This window comes from Porites lutea, chromosome 5 (assembly GCF_958299795.1).
Source record: "Porites lutea chromosome 5, jaPorLute2.1, whole genome shotgun sequence".
Classification (NCBI taxonomy): Eukaryota; Metazoa; Cnidaria; class Anthozoa; order Scleractinia; family Poritidae; genus Porites; species Porites lutea.
In genome coordinates, this window is record NC_133205.1 from 5,405,582 (window position 1) to 5,416,813 (window position 11,232).

Below are 11,232 nucleotides of genomic sequence, written 5' to 3' on the forward strand. Positions count from 1 at the left end.
GAACTTACTCATTTTAAGAAAATGGTGCCGGTTTGAAAATCACAAGTCAATATCATTTTGTTTAAAATAAGGCCCACTAATCGTTTTTCGAAGGCAAAATCATATAACTTGCATTTTCTTAAAAACGATGCCACATCACCTCTTAGTGCAATTGGCCTATTTTATTGGAACACCCAGCGGGAGCTTCTTCGGAGGAGAGAGCGCACAGGCTGTAAAAAGTCAGTCACTGTCAACAATCGTTCTATATCCAGGACAGCACTGATCTACAAGTTCATGCAAAACCTGTTTTGTGAGAAGAAATTGACGGATAGCGCCGATTAATCCTTGGCTAGCATAATACCAGGCCGGATAACGCGACTAGAGACAAGTAGATTTCAACTAAAACAGGACATTTATTTTGTAATTCTAAACCTACTGTAATCTTTCAATATTTTACAATTTACAAACTGTAACTTTACTATTTATAAGTACTTTATTCTTCTTTCTAAAACGTAACATCTCTCCTCCAACTAAGTTGGGCAAAATATATCTGACAAATATAGTTATAAAAGCGCAATTTCAAACATACTGAACTGTCAAGAATTCAGTTTCTAAGTGTCGCTTAAAATTTTAGGTTTTTGTCCAACACTCAGCAAGTACAACGATAAAATCGTATCCTATGGCCTTTTTTCCATTGAAATACATTTGAATCCGGGGATCCAAGGAACCCGTAAAACTTAATGTCCACGTGTCTAACTCGTGTATCATTTTAGCCAATCAGAGCTACTATTCTGGCTTTAGGAGCAAAACCGATTGCGAGTGTGATGTACTGCGCTTGACATGGCGCACATGTTGAACTTTAAGAAATCAGTGACTAAAACTGTTAAACTTCACATTTAAAAAAATAATAATAAGAGCGATGTATCGAGCATAGGAATGACGGGTTTACTAAAAAAAAAATAGCGTTTAAAAGCTTTAGTATCGGATGCCAAACCTACCAATTTCTTATAAATATTCTTCAAGAAAAAGGAATATTGGATCGAGTCATATTTCACAAGTGCATGTCTTATTAAAATCTGCCGTCAGTTAACTATAATAAACACTAAAATGACGGTTTGTTCAAAGAGCCCCCCCCCCCCCCCCCCCCCCCTCCTCTCCACCCTATCTTTCCCATAAGCCAATTAACAAGAACCGATTTTGGTTTTGTTTTTTCCACTACGATGGAAGGTTTTTTCCCTCATGTAATCCTCTAAGAGGCGGGAAGGGGTCAGCAAGGGGGTTAATTTGGCGTTTTGTTATGGTCGTCCGGGTGCCGCGTTTGCTCCTCTGCAATAAAGTCCGGGATGGTTTTCTTGACTGAAGAGCTCAAAAGAAGGGAGGAGAGAAAGGGACATGAGAACCGAAAGAGGACAGAGTAAATGACAACAACGATACAATTTACATGGTTCGCGTCCCAAAATTCAGGTCAACAGTACTGTTTGGTGCTTGTCACTACTATTAGCGCTATGGCTACAATCCCGGTCATAATTTGTTGAAACACTTCCGGAAAACACAAACAAAAACTTAGTCGTTTCATGAATATACGTATGGCTTTCTCCCTGGTTTCACGCGTTTGCTTGGGCATTAACGTCTTCCAAATCAACATTGAAGTGGAAGGAAAGGAAAACTTCACAAGCGTTTCAACAATTATGACCGCAGAAGGAAATGTAGGATTTCAGAATTAGAATCAAAGAGAGATTAACCTGGCTCTGGTCCGTTCTCGGAATACCTTGGATGAAATAATCAGTGCGCACGGTTGAGGTTGGAATATTTATGCAACTCCACGAGTACTGCAGCGCGAACGGCACAGAAATAATAGTACTAGTAATAACCAAAGATTAGGGAGTGCGGGCGACAAAGATCAGAGGTCCAAACGCTTTTGCTCCATCGCTATATGCTTTGCGTAAGTTTCACGTAACAGATGGTCAAAACACGCGTGATCAGATTACGAGGGGTGGAAGGTCGAAACGCGCGTGATCAAATTGCGTTTTGTGCATTCCATTCATTCTTAGTAGAAGTCCAAACGAATGCTGGCTACATACATGCGACGCATGCGTAATAACAACCTGGAGATTAGGATTGCGGGCTCCTCTTGTCGCCCGCATTAATTGACCCGAGTATTGTCTCGACACGTGCCTTTTAAACTTTGAACATTTCCCTTCTTTAGCCCATTCTCAACTCCAGCAAACAGTATTCAACTCTTGTACAGAACTTGAACTTCAATTTGTCTTACCTAATTAGAATGAGTGACCCGTAGATCCCCAGGGCGAAGTTGTCTTTCTCCTTCATTGAGGAGAATTTTAAGCGCCCTTTTGAGAAGGTAAACGCCCATTTCTCTTCTTTTTCTTTGAGGCCACGCTTGGGCTCTTCCATAGTAATCACCTCTCTTTTTGTTGGTTAGACGTGAAAGACCTGATCAAAGCGAAAAAAAAAAAAACTAGTTATAAGCACTGGATTACGTCTCTCGAACACTGAGTTTTGGAGATGACAATTTTGTTAACCCAACTTTGCTTGTCGCGCGGAACGTTACGCTAAAAAATAGTCTAACACTCTTTAGCCTCAAAGCTCTGTCTCGAATACGCTAATCGATCGTCTCGAGCGTTAAGGGAGGAAGAGAGTTGCCAGGGAAGCACAAAGTTAGTGTAGGTTCAACCTTAATCTTCTTCGTTTTCTTTACTACCTCCCGCCTCCAAGTCGCGAGAGTGTGCTCGCAGGCCAACTTTTTTACGTCGTTAGTTGCTATTGCGGTATAGCAAAGCAAACGTTTTGCAATAGTATTAACGTACATAGTGTGATTACATCTAATTTATCTAAATAACCTTATAATTCCAAGATTCTTCTTTCAAGTTCAATTTGCGAGAGAGAGTTTGGTTGCTACTTTCGAGCCTATGAATGCAGGTTGTTTTGTAGTTCCCTAATTGATGTCTCTCCCCGATTTTTTGTTAGAGAGGAGGGCTGTACACCCAGGCTTTGCTTAATGTGCCAGGCAACGGTCGAGTCCGTGGATGAAATATTGTTTCTCGTCACTTGAAGAAAGGTACCGATCAGTGTTTGCTTTTCGACGCGAAATTCTCATGTGCCTAGATAAATTAAGGACCTTTAAATTTGAGGAAGAGGACGACGACGAGAATGAGTCACTTGAGGTTTTTCCGCGTCTTCTAAAAACATTATAGCCCTGAAAAGCTTCATTACACTATTTTCATCAGAAAGGTTAGTACGGTTGTTATTATTGAAGAAGGTTAAGCAAAAACTTTTTTTTAACGACGCACGTCAATCGGAAGGGAGACCTTCCCCCTTTTTTATATGTCTTGACGCTAAAACTTGGTTTGTATTGCTAAGTTTATTTTCTCTTAAAAAGACCGATTTACCCGAGCGTTACGTTTGAGCCAAACCACTCCCCAATGATGCAAAAAGCCCACTTCCGGTTGACGTGCGTCGCTCAAAAACGCTTTTAAAGAAACCGAAACTTTTAATAAAGAAACCGAAAGTTCTAACGTTTGATATCTTGTTTCCACGGCTATGACGTTCTGGCTAAAACCCGTAGTAGAATGACGACTGTTATCACCTTTCCTGCCAAAACAACGCTGGTATACGGGCACGCACTACTTAACATTAAGAAAATCTCGTAGTCTTCCTCGTGGTTAGCTAGCTGGCAACATTTGACAAACTATCCCTTTTATTCAGGCTTAATTCAATTATTACTAAACTGTATTGCATAAATAATCATCTTACCAAGGGCGTCAATCATACACGCTTCTCGCGTGTACGCCTCCACCGGAATGACACTTTGGAAAATGTGTAGTGACACTACTCCAAGCCCTGCAGCCCAGATGTCTCTTATTTGTTGTATCTTAGCATTATGCTGTTGAAAGAAGTACAGATGCAAAGAGTTAATTGGGAAAACAATGGGGATAGATCAATACAAACTACTTGGGCAGGGGGCCAGTCACAACCCACAGAACCAGTCAAAACTTGAGCGAAATAAGCGTGGGAAGACGAGAGCACGAGAACCTGCCTGTGACAGAAATGGCGCGAGATATTTTAGCCAATCACAAGATCCAACGCATTCAAACGTTTGAGGATTTGCTTTGTTTCATTTTTACAACGAAAAAGTGGCCGCATAGTGAAGGATACCCTAAAATCATTAGTTAATGCTTTATATCTCTTTCTGTATCTTTGTTTTCAAAATAATGAGCTTGACAGAAACAGTAGTAAAAACGTAAGCAAAAAAGGTTAGTTGAGCATAAGGAGAGCAAAAGCAGCTGTTCTCCTGATCTAACCGCGCTGGCATTTAACACTTGTTTTCACCACTTCGCTCTTATCTCGTCAACACGTATCCGAATGTTTTCTCGTTGTTTTTTTCTCCGTTTTAGCTTTCCGCCCACACGCAAACGGCGTTTTTGGGCAGCAAAACGGTAGGTTTTCGAAAACGGTCCCAGAGTATTTTTTTTTTAAACGTCGGCTTAAAAAGATGATTTCCGGCATACATCATTTTTACATCTTATTTCCATTGTTTAAGCGTTTTCTTGAGGACGAGCGAAAACGCGTTTGTCCAGAACACACTGCGTGTGGACGCTTATTTTCTGAAAAGGGAGAGAAAAATTTCCGTTTTTAGAAATACCCGAATACTCGTGGGCGAGGCCTTACTCTCATTAAAACATGACCATGAAAAAGCAGAAACAATGTTACCAGTTTAGCTAGGCCTGCGCAATCTACTATAGAAAGTCACGGAGAAAAATACTTTTGATTTGATCTTACCTTAGAAGACTGTAGAGCTTCATTGAGATGTGCATAAGGTCGCGATCTCTTTCCTTTCCCAACGTAAAAAATAGCCATCACGAAAACTCTGAACACGTCGTCGGGGTCCATCTTTTTCGCTCTTACAGGAAGGTTTTGTGTCACGCGAGGATCAATTAATAAGTAATTGAAAGACGATTTTTCAGTTCTGAGGAAGATAAAAGAAAAAATAGCCCACGTTCGGTATTTAAAATTCTAGCATGACTCCGAGGCCTTAGGGACAAAATTGCACATTTTTCAAGACTCCATTGTCTCGCAAAGAAAACCAAATATAGAAAAATGACCAGAAAGACACGTTAGAATTTTAATATATCGAAAGTCGGCTATTCTTATCAAACTATAGAAAGCAGAAAATCACCAAAAAGCTGGGGTGTATGAATGCAGTTGTACCCGATTGGCGAAGTGCGGGATTAGTCAAATACCAATGTCTGCCTAGTGCTCGAAAATCTGTGAGTGGGATACATGAGTATTCGCACAACACGCTGCTCGCGCGTTTTCCCCGCTCTAATACTCACATATAGCAATCGCTCACAGATTTTAGAGCAAAAGAGAGACCGCTTGCAGTCTAATAAAAGGGACTTACAGAACATTTAGAGTAGTACAAAGAAACATTAACACTGCTGCAAGCCCTAAGGTTTTGCCAAGCCAATCAGGAAATGACTCCTAATAGACAGTGACTCATCCGATAATTTAACTACTCAGTTGATACATGTATCTATCTTGCCGAACCTAGCGAAATTTTCAGCCATTAGAGTGGAACAGGGCCAAAAGGGAGGAGAAGAGAAAAAAGCAATAGTTGCACTCTTAGTTTTTATTTTGGCTCTTTGGATATTTGGGGGGCGGAGGGGGGGGGGAAGGTAACGTTTTCAAAAATCCAACTAGACTGATATATATATTGTTGTTTAAGTTTTGATTCCGTTCCTTGTGTTCCTATAAAGGTAGCCGGGGATCATGCTTGTAGTAGCCGGGTAAATCCTACGCCCTTGGCCCTTAATGACAGCCCTGCAAGTAGTGGTATTTGCTTAAATTCCCTCTTAACTAGTCCAATTCCCTATAAGAGGCCCGTAATCTTAAATAATTCTTTCTAAATTCTACAGTTTGGCCACTTATTTAAGCCACGCCGACTTTGATTTCACTACTAGCACCCGCGAAAAGACCAGCCAGCAGCCTATAGAAACAACTTACCCCTCCCTCCAATTTTTCTTGAGATCAAAATCAAGGCACATTGACTCTTCTTCCAGACATAGATCTGGCGTATCTGCTCTACCTTCCATATGTTTGCGTAATTCTGGCAAATACTCCTTAAACTGTGAATCCTGAAATAATGTTGCATTAACCTTAAACTCCAGCAATGACATGCCCCTTAGTGATAAGAATATAATGCCTTTGTTTTAAAATTCCAAACAATAAAACAACAGAGTTAAGGGGAATTGAGGAGTTATTACAATAACATGTTGTTACTGTCTTTGTTAGTGAAGATTGCTTGAATCATTGTTTATAATATTTATTTGATTAAAGAATGGTCACAAAGATAATTTTTCCTTTTAACAGTAGTGGACTCAGTTTTCTAGGTATTGAGTCATCAGTCACACCATTGCAGCCCCTCAGGCTACGACAGAGACTATGACAGCAAGGATGTAAAAAGTCTTATAAAAAAGTACTAGACTATTCACAGTCACCTATTTTTCCATAAGATAGTTGAGAACGAGGGCTGCAGGTAGCCATCCTATCTTGAAGATGACTATCTCATCTACTTATGTAATGGGGGATATGGTTTGGCAGGAGGCAAGAAAAAAAGGCATGAAATTTCTGCCACACCCCTAAACACAAGCTGCCGTGATGTTGGGACAGTACCTCTTTTTTTCTCGCCTACTCCAAAACCATCCCCTAAGTAGGCAAAATGTTCATCTTCATCTTCAAGCTAGACTTGGTCAAGTGGCTGCCTGTAGCTCTTGATCTTGATGATCTTAAGGCAAATAGGGGAGAGTCTACTAAAAGTGGGATGCTGAAAATTCAAAGAAGCTGGTTCATTGGCTATTTCTGAGAACCTTAGCAGGAGGGCTGTTTGGTTAACCCTTTAAGCCCAAAGAGTGATCAGCATGAAATTTCTCCTTATTATATCAATGCTTTAGAAAACAGAGTGGTCATGAGAATTGAATGCATGATCAAGTAAGACGAGTCAAATTTATAATTCAACAAATTCTCCCCACTACTTCTGTTGAAAAAGTATAGGGACAGTATTTAAGAGAATCTCAGTTTTGATATTAGGGTTTAAAGGGTTAAAGCTCTCCCCACCACCCTTTGGAAGCTCATCTTTAGCTTCATACAATCCTTCAAAAAGTTTGGTGTTAGAAATGTCCCTATCCATTTCGAAATTTTTCTAGTGACTCTACATGGGTGGGGAGGGTTGGGGAGTAAGGACAATTTTAAGAGTTTTGATACCTTTGAAATAGTTGTGCCACTGTTTAATCTGGCAAGCCTTTTAATGTACACATTTCTGGTGACTGGTGTGATAGGGCCAGGTATTTCACCATGCTCTTTAAGCTTCTCTCTTAGTTCTGGAGTGGAGAGGTGCTGAAGGCTTTCTGGAATGACCACAGACTCATTGTGATCAGTCATCTCATCTGCAGGCATGATTGAACTGCATTCTTTCCAGTCATAAAAGATTGTGGTGTCACCAAATTCTGCATCATCAATGGAAACTGAGATAAGAAAGCAAATTGATGAAATACTTTATGTAAGAGCCGTGTCATGAAAGTTAGCCATTTTCAGACAGCACAAAAGATTGTGGTGTCACCAAATTTAGGATCATTGATGGAAACTGAGAGGAAAAAAAGGAAAATGCAAATGGATGAAATTAATAATATAGGAGATGTGTCATGAAATTTAGCCACATTAATACTGCAAAAACTGGCCACCTCGCTGACCCAAATATGGTCTGCAAGTGACTGCTCGAAAGGAAAGAAGGTTGAAATAACACTGCAAATACAACCTGTACAAAAGAGGGAAAAAACTGGAGAGAATTCAAGTGCCTAACAATCTATTATTTTTCAACGATCATCTGTGTTGACTGTTGCTTGAAATGTCATTTTGTTTGTCATGTGGTTTGCAAGTTACTTTTGCTAACTTCAATTCCATAGGTTTATGACTAGAGATAAGTAATGGCAGTGAGTACTAAACAAAATGAACTAGACTTCCACTACAGAGCCTTTTACTTTTAGTAGAAGGATAATTGCGATCCATTATTAAATAGTTATACTACATGCCTGCCATAGCTGGTGAACACACAAACATTTGTACAAAAATAATTAATGATATCACAGTGGCATAAACAGCAGGCTTATGAGAAGATGTCAACGATAGGATTGTGACATCATTTTAACAGCAAATGCAACATTTGTTACATTATTTTAACAGCAACAAATTGATGAAGAACAAATCTGAGTCACTGATGGTGGACAGAAAAAAAAAGAATCCGGTCACAATTTCATCCCATTGTCCCTCAGCTACTCTAATTATCAGAAATAATTCATATACCAACCCTGTGTCACTAAAAATGTACTTTAACATGTTTGTTATATACCAACCCTGTTCTGCAAAAGATTGCTCCTTGTACGTTGTGTATCCTTCATCAAAAACTGTGTTATCAATCACATCAGGATCTGCAAATCTTAAAACATGTGGGAAAACAATTATTAACTTATGTAACTATGTCAATGGAATAGATGACCAGATCTGACTATAGTATATATTTAAAGTCAAGCCTCTGATACTTAAAGCCACCACCCAAAATGCTCACTGAAGATTTGCTTGCTTAATATGGGAGGTAGTCACTAAGAGAGTCAAACCACAGGAAATCCAAGTCCTGATTTACCACCAGTTTAGAGTGTGAACAGTCTCATACTTCTCTTCAAAGTCAGCCATGTGGTGAGCACCAACCCGCAAGAAGTACACTGTAGCAAAGCAGCAAAGCCACATGACACAAGAAAAGAAGAAGAAAAGAGGGCCGCTCACAGTCAATACTGATCTCAATTATTTAAAGATTTTTGTTGAATACAGTTTCTGAGTATAAGCACTGCAAAAGTGTTACTCGAGCCAAGGATCGGTACTCTAAAGAATGGCAGCTGTGGGGAGCACAGAGCTATGATTATGTGAAAGTCAGGACGCCTAGCCTATTATTATTTTTGTATGCAAAAACTAAGCTTTCGTTGTTGTTTAAGAGCAAAAGTGAGGCACCAGGGGCCACTGGGCATTAATGATTTTGTTACCTCTGCATTCTGCATCCCTGATGCACAAAAATTTCCAAGGTGCAAAATAATATTATAATATTATGCCATGCGTCCTGTAGGACGCAAAGAATGATCCATCAATTTGAAGATTTTTTGTAAAATATCCCGTTTGTGTGATTTCTGGCGCTGTTGTTTAAAGATGCAAAAATATTTTAGTCATTTTTGTGCTTTCAATATATAGAAGGACTGTTTTTTTAATTTCAGTAAACTGTAATAAGGAGTTTTGGTGTCTGTCTCCCGATTAACTGTTTGGTTACATATAAGGCCCAAGCATTTTTTATTTAGGACTCCTTGGTTTTTTTTTGGACTGGGACTCTGGATTTTTTGCAAGATGAAACCCAGGATTCACCATAACTATTTGTAACAAACTCACTGGGCACTGCTACAGCCTTGAGCACAGCCCTGCAGAGTGCTTTGTGTATAAACCCTAGTTACGTAAGGACGTCCAGCAAACATTGAAAGAAAAAAGTTATAAAACATGACTTAAGAGAAAAAAAGTCATTGTCGTAAATATATCCAAATTTAATAATAATTTTTATAAATGTATAATAATTTACCCACCTGCAATCAGAAACACTGAGGTCATTCATTTTATCAATAACAGTAACGTCAAAGTCAGTTGAACCTATTTTAACATTCCATGGATGTAACTTAGGAAATGTCACAACTGTGTGGTCTAACACACTGTCATCTCCTAGTGCTGTGAAGAAGGATTCTGAAAAATTATCTGTAGATTGTTCATGGTATTTTTCAGGTGAATCAATGATTGATTCACCTGATGCAATAATTGCAGCAGAACTAGGCTTTGATTTCTGAAGTTCCAGCTCCAGTAGGAACTTAGCGCAGCCTTCAGAGTCATTTTCTCCTGACAAAGACGCCAAATCTAATGCATTGTTGCCATCATCATCCGTCAAATTAATATCTCCTCCATATCTGATCAGAATTTTCAAGTTGTGCAATCTACCCCAGAGGGCTGCAATATGTAAAGGGGTAAGCCCTTCTGAGGACTTGACATTAGTGTCTGATTTCTTAGCACAATATTCCAGAATCTTGGACGCATCTTGGCTCTCATAACCAGAGATTAAGTGTAGAGCACTTAGGCCATCTCTCACTAGGGTGTCTGATCTTGCTCCTTTTGTAACGAGATCTCTTGCAAGCCTGCAAATAGATAGCTGCTTTAATAGTGCTGAAGAATGTCTATTCAACATAACATGTATCTTAGCAACTATTTTAGGGCTCTACAAGCATCAGCCCTGGCCGCTTTCACAACACAGTTTAATACGTGTACTAAGTAAAAGAAAAAACAAAACAAAACAAAGCAAAACAGATAGGAAGTCAGAGATAGATGTTTAATATTTAGGCTCAGGTCCCAGTTGTTCGGAAGTTGCTATCTAGCCACCAGGCACAGTAACTGTTGTTCACAATATAAAGTCCCATACAGATATTTCTACCAAGACAAATAAATGAGAAAAATTTAAATATGTACTTTTTATGACTTCCCATTTTATTCGAGGTATTTATGCCAATGAAATCGAAATAAAAGTAAATCACATCAATGTTGTGATTAAAATGGCATTTTAACAGCATATGAACAGTATAGAGATCACAATTCAGCAGCTGACATGATTTTCATCTATATTGTCTAACAAACTATTGATCGTTGTCTGAGGCCTGAATGCCTGTTTAATAATAAGTCTAGCTTGGAAATCCCTCTAAGAATCTAACTCTCAGTAACAGGAATCGCTGACAGAATTCGTAGTAGCAGCCAGTTAGTTTTCACAACAGGATGCAATTGTCATCTCCCGCACGCGGCCCGCATCTTACCTGTAATTTTCTCCTTCAATGGCCGAAAATAAATCCTCATCCATATAATGAAGTTAAAACTTAAAAATAAAAGACGATAAAAATAGCAAATCTTTGCTATAAAAGGTAAAAACGGCTATTAAAAACAATAAAACGCCAAGTAGCACTAACGGGCTTGTGCTTCAAAAGTGGCGCAAGTTTGTTGTTGAAATTGGCGCCATGGGGAGTTCCCAGGATTCCGCGCAGACTTTTGTGTCACGCCAAATAGAAGGAAAAAAGCAAGTTTTCGAATTGAGAAAAATTGAACAAATGTAAAGCTGGCTTT

The 11,232-nt window shown here is 39.2% G+C and overlaps 1 protein-coding gene across 1 annotated transcript; it reads right to left on the reverse strand.

The window, feature by feature from the left end:
* Window positions 1-1,936: 1,936 nt before the first annotated feature.
* On the reverse strand, window positions 1,937-11,092 carry LOC140937700 (uncharacterized). The gene is made up of 8 exons (XM_073387265.1): window positions 10,929-11,092; window positions 9,666-10,262; window positions 8,403-8,485; window positions 7,258-7,517; window positions 6,001-6,131; window positions 4,777-4,963; window positions 3,751-3,880; window positions 1,937-2,430 (listed from the first exon to the last, which is right to left on the reverse strand). The coding sequence occupies exons 1-8, from the start codon at window positions 10,970-10,972 to the stop codon at window positions 2,252-2,254; spliced, it is 1,611 nt and encodes a 536-aa protein (XP_073243366.1). The 5' UTR covers window positions 10,973-11,092; the 3' UTR covers window positions 1,937-2,251.
* Window positions 11,093-11,232: the final 140 nt, after the last annotated feature.